This window comes from Akebia trifoliata, chromosome 16, assembly GCF_017979445.1.
Source record: "Akebia trifoliata isolate Shusen 1 chromosome 16, ASM1797944v1, whole genome shotgun sequence".
NCBI classification, from domain to species: domain Eukaryota; kingdom Viridiplantae; phylum Streptophyta; class Magnoliopsida; order Ranunculales; family Lardizabalaceae; genus Akebia; species Akebia trifoliata.
In genome coordinates this window covers 23,010,045-23,025,404 of record NC_141390.1, presented here as the reverse complement: position 1 = coordinate 23,025,404, position 15,360 = coordinate 23,010,045, and the positions used below count along the sequence as shown (strand labels likewise).

Sequence of the window (15,360 nt, the reverse complement as noted above, 5' to 3'; positions counted from 1 at the left end):
ACTTTTAGATAAAAGTGATGGAAATTTTATTTTAAAATCAATAGACAGCTAAAATATTTATATTTCATTTTTTTGAGTAAAAAAATCTATTTTCTAACCATTTAATAGAAAATATATATAATAATTTATATTTAAATAAAATATTAAATAATTGATATAACTGTAAATATCTTGTTGAAGGCTTATCAACATCGCTGTAAATTAAGTAACAAATGAAAAGTTATGGAATTGTAAAAAAAATAGAACATTCATAACTTCCAATTTATAGCTATGGCCTTTATAGAACAACTCTCTAAATTATTCTCTTGGAAGGGTTGAAGTTGAAGTAACATTAGGCGTTGGAGAAATGTTGTGAGCTAGACATGCATCTCCAATCACTATGTGAAAATTTTCAAAATTCGACGGTCCAAAACCATCGAATTGGTCCATGGAATTGGGTAGCGATGGTCGTCAAGCGTCGCTATATGGACTTATAGCAACAGCCGCTATTGGTCGTCACTATAGGGTATTTTATTAAAAAAAATATATTAAGCCTTTAGCTACGGTCGCTGCCGTCGCTATAGGGTATTTTTCTTTAGAAAAAAAATATTAGGCCCCCAACTAAAACTCGCCCAATCTGGAAGTCCAATATATGAAGGTCAATCAATTCATCTATAGATTCGAACACATATTTGACATCAATTGCAACATCAATAACTTCTTTAACACCAAATTACTCTAAAGATGGATGAAACAATTAAATAAAGCTAACTTCATTGACGTATAAAGTACCAATATTACTCAACCATTCCATTTTTATTCAACTATAGTAGCTGAAAACCAGCAATAAAGAAGTCACACATGTATCTTATAGCTTTAATACCTCTTGAAGTGCAACCAAAGCTTCAGCGGTCCAACAACTAACTACCCTGCTGAAGCCATCACTAATCTCCCTGATCTAAAATAAACAATGAGGATCTTTAAAATCAAAGTTATAAACACAGCACTATCGCCAAGATTAAAACTCTAGAAGGACACAGAGTAACAAACACTGAATACTTTACCAAAGAACCAAATCCAAAATTTATTAACTAAATAACAGATACACCTAATGCTACATTACTAGTGTCTCTATACCTAATCACAAGAACAAAATGGATGTAACTGAAATAAATGTTCTTCGAGAAAGTATTTGGTTTACAAGATGATGATGATGATGATGATGTATGTGTCGATCATAGTAACCCATGGAATCGATGGTACCTGATTCACGGCTGGTGGGACCGATGCATGTTCTAACAGCTGTTCGATCTTTCTACAAGAGAAATTGCTCACACCAATGGACTTACATATCTCCGTATCCAAACATTTCTCCATTCCAGCCCATGTTGACTCCATGTCCAACTCTTCAAAGTCTTCTTCATTAGGCACAGCATATGAAGCCCATTCCTTCAATTTGGCTGGTCAGTGTACAAGGTACAATACATCCATATTAGTAAATCAGAAAAAAAAAAAAAAAAAAAAAACAGGATCCAGAAGTTATAATACATTCATATTAATGTCGGAAACAATGAGACTAACATTTACTTGACAAAAAACTATCACACGTCTATTTGTTAACAAATGGTTTCATGGATAAAAAAAAAGACAAGGTTAAAGATCTAGGACAAAATAAATAACACAAAAGAGGAAGCAAAACTTACCAGTCCATGTAAACAAAAGTCGACGAGTGGGAAATGATACCCACAATGAGCTTCTACTGTCTCCAAGATTCTTTTTGCTTCAAGTATCAATATGTTTTTCTTTTTTAAAAACTGACTCTACATTAGAAATACTCAATACACATTTTCTCTTTCTAATGTCAACTTGAGTAAATTTCTTTTGAACTATAATATCACTATTTTCCAGTGGAACAATTGTTCTCATGAAAATAGTAGGAGTTCTACATTGATTGTCATTCTTTTCTTTATCCAAAGATTCACTATCGGGCCACACTATTGGTGCACAGACTATTGTACATGCTACAAAATAAATTATGTGTCACTCGACTTCTACAAAATAATCAACTTCCATTTTTAAATAATTCTCGTAGGTCAAGCAAATTATTGCATCTAAAGTATTATCTTTGTCATGATTAGCAACAGTGACCCCCCACAAGCATTTTCTTAGTCTTGCAATGCAATTAAGTTAGTTGATATGGTGAACTGAAAATCATCTGTAGAAAGTTGGTTTCATTGCGACAGATCGCAAACATGAATTTACACAAATGTGTATTTATCACGTGCCTGTTCTCTATCAATATGGAAATGAAGTACTTCAGATTTTCTTTCTGATGTGTTTTGCTTACTTTATTTGTTCTGTGGCATAGGGTTCTTGAGACAAATGGAAGATGCTAATTACAATTGGAAATTTTAATAAATTTGAGCGAATACTTTCTTTGTATGATAAATTTACCAAGGGAAGTCCTTTCAATGAAGCCAGTACCCATGTAAGGGGAGAGGTAGATGTGCTGGGAGCTTTATTGTTTGTGGATAATATTGATCAACAGCACTGTGACACACTTAGTAGAGCAGGAATCAGAACGGGAATTGATTCAAGGTTCACTTTTGAAACAACCATCAGGCATAATGATGTTCTCGTAGCAGAGTTTGTGGCAAGTCAGAAGGGCGGGGCCCATTATGAGAAAATGACATTATTTTTTAGTATACATCCTGAAATGTAAACACCCAAAAATAAAAAACAAGTTAGTGACTTAATCAAAATCAACCCAAACTTTTTTCCAGGGGAAAGTTACAGCATACATAACTATAAAAAAACAAGTTGGCATGATAAATGTAAACCGAATTGCATTAGAAAGCATCAACTATATCTTCCCAATATAAACAAATGACAAATAAATATTGTCAATTATAGGCTACTACTATGAAAACATATTGAGAGGTTAAATGGTGGTTTTGCTAAAAGAGAAAGAAAGTAGTAATATTTTATCATTATTATCAGTTGTAAAGCAAAGAACTCAAATTTCTGAAATGGATAGTTGAGATTTCTTTTTCAACAAAAAGATGACACCAAATGAAATATATAGACATACATAAAACCAGACAAAGAATGTGAAATGCAAACTATAAAAATATTAAAAATTACATCCACGAAAGAAAAATAAAAACTAAAATCAAGGATTGTTTCTAATAGCCATATCATTGCCTCAAGTGAATGTTGAGCACTCATTTGGATACAAGATCATAAGAATTTAACTAGCATTCAATGGAAATTTTATCAAATGGAAACAGAACACTATGGGACCTGACCAAGATTCAATTAAGGGAAACCTGAAGGGTTCACCAATCAAAAATAAACAAAGATGCAGAAATTTCAGACACCAAGTTCTCTACAAAACATAATTTAACTCAATAAGATTATTCAATTGAAATAACTACCATTTTTCATTGAAAACTAGAAGGCAATGTATCAATAGATTAACAATAAAGAAGCATTAACAAATTAACAACAAAGAAACAAAATCAGAAGGCAATGTATCAACAGATTAATAACAAAGAAAAAAAATCAGAAGAAATTAAGCAATACCTCAAACGAAGAAGAGAGATCTAGAGTGATTTTTTTAGGGTTTGTGAGCTTCAGTTCTTAATGTTTCGACTTGAACTTTGATTTGAGCTTTGAGAGATCAAAAATTCATCGACGAAGTGAAAAAAGCAAGGTGTTCTTCGATTTGAGGGACGTGGGCGATTGAAGACAAAGGCGTAGAGTTAAAGTGAAAGTGAGAGATCGTTCGAAAATTCTCAAAACAGGAGATTGAGGGATTTGTGAGTTTTCGATCAAAATAGGATATCGAAACAGGGATTTGTAAGTTTTCGATCCAAACAGGAGATCGAATGTGAGTTTTCGTTCAGTGTTCTCCAATGGCTATGAGTTTTCAATGGAACAAGAGATCAAATGTCAGCTTTCGTTCGATGTTCTTCGGTGTTCTCCAATGGGTCTGTGAGTTTTCGATGAACAGATCGAATGTGAGCTTTCGGTGTTCTTCAATGAAAATTCTTGATTTTTTATTTTGTTAAAAGAAAAATAAATCTGGTGGTTCGTTGGGCTTAGCCCGTCGAATTATTTTATTAGGCTTAACTGTGGGTTTTGGGCCGGCCCAAATAAACGTGGGACTTGGGCTGCCGAATTTAACGCTATATTAATAATGAATTTTAGCTTTTTTGAGGTAGTGAATTATATTGACGAAGTAGTGTTAGGCTAGATCTTATAGTAGGTTGGTTCATCTTAAATCTTATTTCCAAGGGATCAATGGACGTTTTTTCAGTGAATATGGTCATAGAGGCAAAGGTTGCAAGTGCGTATGCAAATTGATTTTTGACTCATGGTATATGCGTCTGCAAACTGATTTTTGACTCATGGCATATAAGTAAAAGTGATTCTAGGGAAGTTAGAACTCAACTCTTCAATATACTCGTGATAAGGTACTAGCTTATGTTATTATGTTTGCCATTCTCCGATAGTTTGGTAGCCAACTAAAGTAGAGTCCCCAAATACGTCGATCTCATCAACTTCCATTTCTATTGCTACCCTGAGACCCACTATGCATGTCTCGTACTTTGTTTGGTTGTTTGTATATTAAAAACATAACCTTACTACTATTGGCACATGAAATCTATCAGGCATTACTAAAATAACCCCGATCCCGTTACCATTCTGATTAACTTCACCATCCAAATATAGTTTCCAACCTACTTCATAATCATCTTCTTCTGTTTTTGCGAATAGGATGACTTCATTCAATAAGTTGGTCTTCAATAGTTCATAATTTGGAATATGATGTTCTACTAGATAGTATGCAATGGCCTATTCCATGATTATTTTTTGCATGATAGACTCAATATCGAACTCTGATAGTAGTAATTGCCTCTTAATAGTGCGACCAGTGAGTGCATGTTTCTCAAATAAATACTTTAAAGGATCCTTCATAGTGATAAGCTTAACCTTGTAGTTGAGCAAGTAATGACGTAGTCTCTGAGACACCCAAACTAGGATACAACACATCTTCTTTAGAGAAGAATACCTTGCCTCATAATCTGTGAACTTTTTACTAAGGTAGTAGATCACCATTTCGTTGTGATTGATTTCATCACGATGCCCCAGTACACATCCCATAGATGTTTCAAGCATTGAAAAATACATTAATGGAGGTTTCCCTAGGGTAGGAGGAATTGAGATTGGGAGATTCAACAAATACTTCTTGATTTTGTCAAAAGCTTCCTAGTAGTTATTGTTCCATTTTGAAGATCCATTCTTTCTTAAAAGCTTGAAAATAATTTTGTAGATTGACGTGAATTGTGTGATAAACTTATTGATATAATGAATCTTCCCAAGAAACCTCATAGTTATACTTCTATTTTAGGTGTTTTATCTCAATAATTGCTCTTGTTTTAATCGAATCTACTTCGATACCTCTCGGGCTTATGATAAAGCCTAATAACTTTCCCAAAGTTGCCCCAAATATGAACTTAGAAGGATTTAACCTCAAAATGAACTTCCTCAGATGAACAAAGATCTTGTGTAGGTTGACAAGGTAGTCCTCTTCCAAATCAGACTTAACGATCATATCATCTACAAAGACCTCCATCTCTTTATGAATCATATCATGAAATAGAATAGTCAAGGCTTGTTGATAAGTTTCTGCGGTATTTTTGAAACTGAATGACATAATGGTGTTGTGAAACATGCCCCAAGATGTGATAAATGTAGTATTCTTTTAGTCTTCTTCTGCTATTTTGATCTAATTGTAACCAGAGAAATCATACATAAACGAGGACATGTCATGTTCTATTGTATTATTGACAAGCATGTCAATATGTGGAAGTAAGAAGTCATCCTTCGGAATAGCTTTGTTCAAGTCTCAGTAATTTACACATATTTTTTACTTTATCGTCTTTCTTCGGCACCAACACTATGTTTGTAAGCCATTTTGGATAAGCAAATATTGCTAAGAATCTTGCTTGAGTCTATTTTGTAACCTCATCTTTGACTTTGAGGGTTCATTCTTATTTTAATTTTATGAGTTTTTGTTTGATTGATTTCGTATTTGGAAGAATGGATAAACAGTGTACAACAAAATCTATGTCAAGCCCAACATGTCTTGATAAGACCATACAAATACATCTTGATACTATTGGAGGAACTCAATCATTTATGTATTTGGGGTTGGAATTGGAAAGGATCCAATCTTGACTATTTTTTAATCATCTTTGGATCCTAGATTAATTGAGTTTGTTTCCTCAACATTTACTTGGCGCTTTTTCTCATGACGTTCTACAAGTTTTTCCAATTTCTAATTCTTTTGCCATGGAGACCTCTTGCACATCGAACTCTTCCTCATTCTTCATGAAATCAATATTATACTCATTTAGTCTCATATTTCTTAGCTCAAATAACTTTGCAAGTTTTTTATTTTCAATTTTTTTTTGAAATCTTATTAATAAGGGTGGACCTATTAAACAAATACTTCTCCTAACTCAGTCGTAATGACCATCACAAAATCGTAATGGTCATAAGATAGTGACTCCTCATGTGGTGCCCCAAGAATGCTAATAAAAAACTCCAAGTTAAATCTCAAGGTACTAGGCGACACCTTAAACTTTTGGCATGGTTTCATTTGTTTATGTTAGCATTCCAAAACACTCAACCTATTTCACTTGATAAACAATATACATAATATCCTATATATATTTTAAAAAATAGAATAATAACGGTAGTCTATATACATCTAATCACGTAAGATAAATCAAAGTGTGGAAAAAGTAAATAATATACATGATTCTACAAAAACTCCAACTCTCTAACAAAAATCCTAACACTCAACCCAAAATCTATAATACTACCTGGACGAATTGACAATACTAAGGGGTATAACCCCAATACTCATCAGGTAATAGATTTTGATCGTCTATCTGACCCAACTGATGGTCCTCACTTGCTGGTTATACGTTCACCTCGTCAATTACAGGCTTTAGAACTAAAAAAAAAGATAAGGAAATTGTGAGTAACAATGGTTACCCAATAGGTAAACAAACGATTCTAACTAATAACATCTTCTAGCATGAATAAGTAAGCATTCTCAATCATTTCAATACATGTAAAGTTTTACAAGATAAATTACGATTAACTAGTACATATAGCTAGGGACGAATAACTAAATAGTTAAAATTCATATTACATCAATTAACATTACTCATACTATAACATTTTCCTTTTATATAATTCTAATTGATAAAATTAAAATAATAAACATGCTTTTCATTTTATAATTCAAAATAAAACAATAGATATATAATACACAATGATGGAGTAGTACAATTAGAGAGTTGGGATTCTACGACTAGATCACTCATAATCAAGACATGATGTTCTAATCTTTTATTGATTTTTAATTCCTGATTTTGTGATCGATCGTTGCACTTACCATACTTGATTGACTATTTATCTAGTTCAGACTGATCATTTAACGTGATCGTAAGCAATAGGTCTCTTTTCGACGTGTCAAGACGTTTAACTGCTATAGACTATTAGTAATTATTGACTAGCCATCTTTGTTTATGCCTATCAGGCATGCATGTGATTCTCATTATACATCTACATTCATGTACAACCACCTTTACATTATAAGTTCATTGAAAAATATAAAAAGAAATGAACCCGAATTTTAGTTGTGATTTCACTCTCATACGCATCACATACCACATAAGAGTTTGATTATCCCTACCGTATATCCTAGGATAATATATCACTTTGGATGATATGATAAACTATCCATTTAGGTATTCAGAAGCTCTTTAATAGTTCATAAAATAACTATATATATATATATATATATATATATATATATGTGTGTGTGTGTGTGTGTGTGTGTGTGTGTGTGTGTGTGTGTGTGGGAAATGTTCACCACCCAACCATTTACCCAACATGTTTTGTCCTACATGGGTTAGAAGTTTTGGAATGGGCTAATACTTGATGAAGATGATTTCTACGGTTAGAAGATCATCCTCATCAAAAATCAGCCTATTCCAAAACTTTTAATCCATGTAGGACAAAACATGTTGGGCAAATTATTGGATAAATGGTTGGGTGCCAAACAGGACCCTATATATATATATATATATATATGTATCATTTTTTTAAATAAATAAAAAATTAACAGTACAGAGTTGAGAATGGATATCTAGTTTTTTATCATGCAATTATGGCCACACGACCTACATAAAACAACAATGCACTAACATATTCGTAAATAAATATGTAATCAAAAGTTAATTACCCCTAGATATCTGTTCATCAACCCACACGTAGTACAACAATGTAAAATTTAGACATCACTCATTGGGTGTAAGTCTGACATTTTATCGTTTCATTCATTTTTTCCCTTCTTCAATATTCACTTTTTATTTTTTTGAACATAATAGTCATTTTTCTATATTCATCAACTCAATATGAGTTCATTGAATATTAAATTATTTTTTAAATTTTGAAATTCAATTTTATCATTTTAATAAAAAAATTGGATCAAAACAGGGTCCAAGCAATGCACACGACTAAACTGACGGAAATAATCCGATAAAATGTCCCACCCACGCATAATTTGTTATAAAATACAATTAAATACATCAAACATATATATTTCAGATGAATTTTAAATAAATAACGAAACTTTTATATTTTAAAATAAAATTGAAAGATTCATAAAAATCCTAAATGCATTTTCGAAATCTAAGATTACTAATAAGAATCATATGCCCTTACCAATCTCTAGGTGCTAGAATTGAAGAACGTGTGTGAAAATCGAAGAGACCAACATAAAAATTGAGGCGGATCTAACGTGAAAACAATTGAATTTTTAATTGGATCTAGTGATTTCAAAGATCTCGATGGCACCATCATTTTTTCCTTTTACGGCGGAGGACAGTTTGGACTCTCAGTCGATGAAATATGGAGAAAAATAAATGATCGGGATTTGTAGAGTTTGACGTTGCAAACGTTTTTCCCTTTTTCGTCGAGTGTTGATAAAGTCTCATTTACGACGTAGATCGAAATTAAAATTGGTAGAAGACTGTGTGTCAGGTTGGAGAAGATGAGAAATGAAATAAAAAAAATTTAAGTATTTTTTTATAATAAAAAAATCAGGACTAGATGGGTATTTTCGTACTTGCTTCATTTTTTACGATAATTCAACTTTTCAGATTTTGAAATTGACGAGTGAATACTTATTTTTCTATAATTTTTTTTTTTTTTTGCAGATCTAATGGTATGATTTGATTCTACAAAATCTCACTTTAACAAAAATTTACTTTTTGAATTTGATCCGACCTAAAAATCGATGATTTTGCAACTTTTCTGTTCAGACTCGAATTTGAGTGTATTTACAAGCTAAAGTATGTTTTTTGACCATTTTGAATCCAATGGTGAAGTCAAATTTCATTAAAAATAAACATTAAAAAAATCATAAAGTTTTATCCTAACTATCACTTACAGAATTTTCTCAAAATTCCACTATTTGATTTTTTTCGATATACAACTTAAAAATTTGGGGTATTACACCTCAACAGGAAGTGGAGTTACAGTAGAATCATAGTTAGCACATAAAATTGCCATTGCTGACGTCATCCGCTTTCACAGTTTTTCTTTCCAAAAAGTCCTCACTAAATAAACTGTTGATGTCATCGTCGAGGGGCGATTGGTATTCAAGAAATACTTTTGGCTCTATTAGACCGTGTTCTCGTTGTGGTTGCTCTTCTTGGTCATCAGTTGGGCTATCATTACTTGTCATAATATAAGCTGGTATGGTGAAGGTCTCCCTGATGTAAGGTACCCTCCTGAGATTCCATGTCTTAGGTTTTCGACGATCTATCCTTACTAGTTTAAGCTTTTTTTTTTATAGTATTTGTCACTTGTCTATCTCTCCAAGTGGGCTTGCAACTAAGGTCGAACCATGACATTATTTTCTGAGTTGGCTCTACTTTGATTTGTCTTCCCTAGTCCTTTCCTTGGACGAAACCTGGACTACTTAATCACCCTTTCTGTCATCATCATTGTTGGTGACAATTTTTTTTTTAATTCCGATGCTTTTTGAAATGTGTACCGACTCAAATTGGATGAGTGATACATGAATTACTCACTCGAACCTTCAATAACTATGTATGGTACATCCTGAGACTTGTTCGCTGGTAATAAACTTTCTACTTTTATTAACACCAAGTCTTGGTTGATGATAAACTTCAACCTTTGACGAAGAGATGATGGCACTACCTCGGTCAAATGGATCCATGGCTTCCCAAGAAGAAAATTGAAAATACTTGGCATGTTTATCACTTCAAAAGTGATTTGGAACATACAAGGTCCAATCATAATCGATAAATTGATTTCACCCATTGATTATCTTTTTGAACCATCGAAAGTTCAAAATTTTCTAATGTTAGGTCTTAAGAGAGATCAGTCCACACCTAGTTTCTTCAATGTAGTATAATAACAAACATTCAGTGTTGATCCAATTGTGTTGGAACTATCGATGAGACACATATTAGTGCACATATCCAATTTGTATTACAAAATCGATTTTGAGGACACAAAGACATACCACAAAATGTTATGGTCACTTGTGCATTTGATGTGACATTTACACACATTGTAGCTGGATAGGAAGGATTGACTAATGATTCTCATGTGTTCCTCAAAACTATTCAAAAATAATTGTTAGGATTTCTACTCCCTCCTATAGGTTAGTTATTAGAAATTAAGATAACATACATGATTTAAAATAAATGTTAATTATTTGTCTTAATTTTATAGGCAAGTATTATTTGATCGACACTGGATATCCATTGATGGATGGCTTCCTCGCATCCTATCGAACCACAACATATTACTTACAAGATTTTAGGAGAGAGTCGTGGCCAAGAACAAAGAAAGAGTTGTTCAACTATATGAACTCATCACTCTGAAATATCATTGAACAATGTTTTGAGTTTTAAAAGCAAAATGGAAAATTTTGAGGCAAATGTCTCGTTTCAAATTTCAAACACAGGGAGATATATATAGTATTGGCATGCATGGTATTTCATAATTTTATAAGAAAACATGCAATTGCAAATGCCTAATTCAAATATTTTGAGGAATCGATGATGGGGACCTTATAGATCGTCAAGCTCGAGTTAGCATAGATATGACAAAGTGTGCAATAATTGATGCACTATAAGTTGAATATGATAGAACTTATGAGTTTTCATGCTTTTTTTTTTTTTTTTGGCTTTGTTCTTAATGAGATTAAGTTATAACACTTGGTATTTGGTTGAACATATTGTTCGAATGTTTAATTTAAATGTTGGTTGATTAATTAGTAAGGGATTTTTAATTTAAATGTTAGTTGATTATTTTTTTATTTTAATAGTTGTGGTATTTATATATGTGATTGTAGCATTGATGGCGCATTATACAATGTCTCATTGTTCTTGTGGTTTAATTATGAAACAATTTACTACTTATACGAAATAAAATAATGGGAAGATATTTTATAGATGTCCATCATGATAGGTAACATAATTGGATTTGATTAAATACTATTTCATGTCCCTACTTGTTTATAACTGACAAATATGTTAATTAATATATGTCGCTTATTTGTTTTCAGCAACACAATGACTCATTTTTATGGGTAGATGAAATAAATGACGATTTGAATAATGTTGTGGTCAAAAAACTTATGCAAGATTTGAAGAAGGAGAAGAATATAAAATATGCATTTATAAAATGTAATATCTTATTTATAATGCTTGTTTACAGTGTTAGTAGTAACATTTCTACTTAATCAACGATGAAACAAACTAAAACATGTTGTATGACCTATATGTTGTTTAGATGTTAATTTACATGTTAGTTGATTAAGTTATGAGTTTTTAATTAGTTATTATTTAAATTTTTAATATTTTTTGTCCTTATATGTCAAAAATATATCATTTGATAGTTTTTGCATATGTAAGGACGAACTTGTAAAATTTTCAAAAGATAGAAACTATAAGCTATTAAACGAATATCAATTTCAGGCTTCTCTACAGAGCCAAGTACTTTTCAACTTCTGTAATGAACAATATTTCCCTGGAAGTAGATTCTCAAACTCTAGGCTTCTGCTTCTCTCAAGCATAGAAGCTTGTAGTTGAAGCTACAAGCCATAAAGAACAAACCCTAAATCTATAAGAATATTCACAACTTTACTTAAGTTAAAACCCTAAAAATATATAAGTATTTTATTATCAAAAAGTCTAATAAAATACATGATTTAGATTTATCGTTACATGATTTTCGAGTCCGAAGATCATCGATGCACGGATTTGGAGTTGCTACCATTTTTTATAAGAAAATTGTGTGAATGGTCAAATTGACGTTTACAGGGACCTTCATATTAATTTGGACATTGATCTACCTAAGATCTAAGTAAGGGTTTGGTTATAGATCGGGGAAGATGTTAGGTACTCTTTCCTATCCATCTTATGTAGTAACCTTGAATATATGGTCATTTTAGAAAAGAAAATAAATAAGAAATAGTCGAGTAAATGATGATTAGAACCCTTAAACATAAGGGGTTTAGTATCAGCTTAGATCATAAAAATCATCTCATTGAAAGAGATGATCCTCACACATATCTTTCCTTGGAAATATTATTTTGAAAAAATTTTGGCTCTTAGTTATGGGTCCGCTTTCATGGAATAAGGGGGACTCAATCACCTTTAGCCTCAAAAAATTTTTTGTGGTATATGCACAAATTATTTAATGGTTTAAAATGATTTTCTTTTAAGAGTGGTTACAACCCCTACACTTTCGATTAAACTAAAGTCCAATCTACTTGAGGTAGGGAAGGGTGAACATTATGTATTAGGGATTTCTAAAATTGAAATTAAAAAAAAAGAGGGAGAGATGGGAGATGGACATGGAGAGTGGAGAAATGGGGGTTTACATAATATTAAAATTCCATCTTATACCCACCTTGAAGCTTGAGTCTTTTTTTTCTTCTTAGGTCTTTAGTAGAAATATGTAGAACTTATTTTCTCTTTTAAAGAGAAGACAATGAGAGAGTGAGTGAAGAGGTTATTGAGTGATGAGTTGAGTACATGTTAGATTCTTAAGGGGGTGTGAGAGATTGAGATAAATGACTTGAGAGGGGAAGTCTAAACATGAACTTTTTCAAAGGGTGAAGGAGAATTTTATAGGAGTTGAGGGTTTCTTTTTTAGGGTTAGAATAGTCATGGTTAGAAGATGAAGGAAAAGGACATGGAATTTAGGCATGGGGTGTTTGACATTTTAATGTTAGGGATGGAAAAATATGACAATGGTGTAAGTGGTTTGCTTTTGACCCCATACCCATGAATATGATCTAAATTGATTGGTTAGGCAACCTATTCTTAGGTTGAGTCTTGGTTGAGATTGAGGGGTGTGGGTGTTTGATTAAAAGAATAATTTACGTAAGGGGTTAAGTATTTTGATTTTGGGAGGGTGAAGGATGTTGTGATATGTATCCTAGCCAAATGTGATAGACATGTGTAGCTTTTTGATGGATTAGGTGAGGAAATTAAGGAAAAGAGGCGTGGGGATAGCTTTTGATGGATGTTTGGAGAAAGCGATGGAGGTTGGTGATGACAAATAAGGTGGGTTGTTGTGATCATAAGTGTTCACCTTGATGATCATGGGTGGACCTTGATTGATATAGGTGTGGTTTTGGGATTGAGTAGAGGTTTAATTTAGAGTGGGCTTTAGATGTTGGGTTTATGCCTAGTTTGTGATTTAAGTTAGATTGCATAGGAATTGGCATGGGTTTAGGGTTAGATTATGTTGGGACATAGAGTGAGGCTTTGGCTAGGGTTAGGTTAGGTTGGGACTTTCTAGGAGTTGAATTGATTTAGGGATTTTGAGAAAAATGGTGGTGAGTTGTAGATAGCTTAGGGTGTAAAAATCGAAGTGATGAGTATGGAACCTTTTTCATAAAGTCCATGGGCTAAATTAGAAGCCTTGGGCTTATTATATTGCAAAAAGTGAGTAAATTCTAAGAATGGGCTATAGGCCCTTGATTGGAAATTCGACAAAATACTAATTTTTATGAGCCTCATCAAAGTGGGCCTGTGCGAATTGGGATATCTACAAGATTAATACTAAAGAAATCAATTTTTTAAGTTTTAATTTAAGATTTTGATAAAACCTTAACAAACTAATAATTTGAGTCCTGATAATATGACTTTGGTATACTCAATCGATTTCCTGACCTGGGCAAGTTCAGGAACCATAGATCTATATGCCTCGGGATACACGACTCCCTAGGATACACTTTTTTTAATGGGGAAGTGCAATCGTGTATCCAACCTGGCCAATCATATTGTCAATCTTTTAAGTTTTAATTTATGATTTTGATAAAACCTTAACAGACTAATAATTGACAGTTTCTTACATGTTTAATAGTTTAATACAAATATTTTTATTAAAAAAATGGAAGGATTACAAAAAATAGAAACACTTTCCTTACTAACCTAGGTCTGTAAGCTCAAATGGATTACCAAATTTGCAATCGAGCATCACAGGTCCACAACAATCAGGATCTCATGGAAAGACTGAAATCCAACAAGGAACAATTAAAAAAATTAAAAAATTAAAAAAATTTGGGATTGTTTCAAAGTTTTTAAAATAGACTGTTATTGAACTCTCAAAATTAAATTAAAATTCAATGGTGAAAATAATTTTTTATTTTTTCAAATTTCTTTGAATTTTGTCCTCTCCATCCCTATGGCATTGGATCATATTTTTGGAAGTGACAAGATGAGCTCAATGACCCTTAGTAAAGATTTGAAATCTTATTTAGTGCGGTTAGACTTACTCCACAAAGGCTTGAGCGGTAATTAATTAAGGAGTTCACATTCAGTGCGAATCGCTTCATAAAAATCGCCGGTTTTACCGGTTGAATAGTTTTTTACAACAGAACCGACGATTCCTAACTACATGACGGTTCTCACAGAACTGGACCGCTAAATCTAAAACTTCAGTCGGACCCTGTTAAACCGTCTGTCCGGTCCGGTTTTTAAAACACTACTTTGCATGAAGAGTACTCTCTATTATTTTGGTGGCAAAACCAACTACTATTCTGTTGTTTTATATGATGAAATAGAAACAGTTGATGATGGGGTTGAATTCTGACCATTGATATCGACTGAACCAATCAACACTGATCTGGGTATCATAGGTTTCGTGTCGGCTTAACCATATATAATTCCCAAGATATTAAATGCCCTATCATCATAAAGCCTAAAATGGAAAGAATATTAAAAAATAAATAAAAATAAG

General features: G+C 32.5%; 1 protein-coding gene across 2 annotated transcripts; it reads right to left on the bottom strand.

Annotated features, from left to right (window-relative positions):
• Positions 1–371: 371 nt before the first annotated feature.
• LOC147382920 (rhazimal reductase 2-like) lies at positions 372–3,987 on the bottom strand. 2 transcript variants are annotated; one of them, XM_086426992.1, is made up of 4 exons: positions 3,565–3,987; positions 2,464–2,690; positions 1,243–1,439; positions 372–937 (listed from the first exon to the last, which is right to left on the bottom strand). In XM_086426992.1, exons 2-4 carry the CDS (start codon positions 2,465–2,467, stop codon positions 848–850), a joined length of 291 nt encoding a protein of 96 aa, XP_086283118.1. In that variant the 5' UTR covers positions 2,468–2,690; positions 3,565–3,987; the 3' UTR covers positions 372–847. The 2 variants fall into 2 exon arrangements, with proteins under 2 accessions (XP_086283118.1, XP_086283117.1); XM_086426991.1 differs by having other exon boundaries at positions 411–937; positions 2,434–2,690.
• Between the last annotated feature and the right edge of the window lie 11,373 nt (positions 3,988–15,360).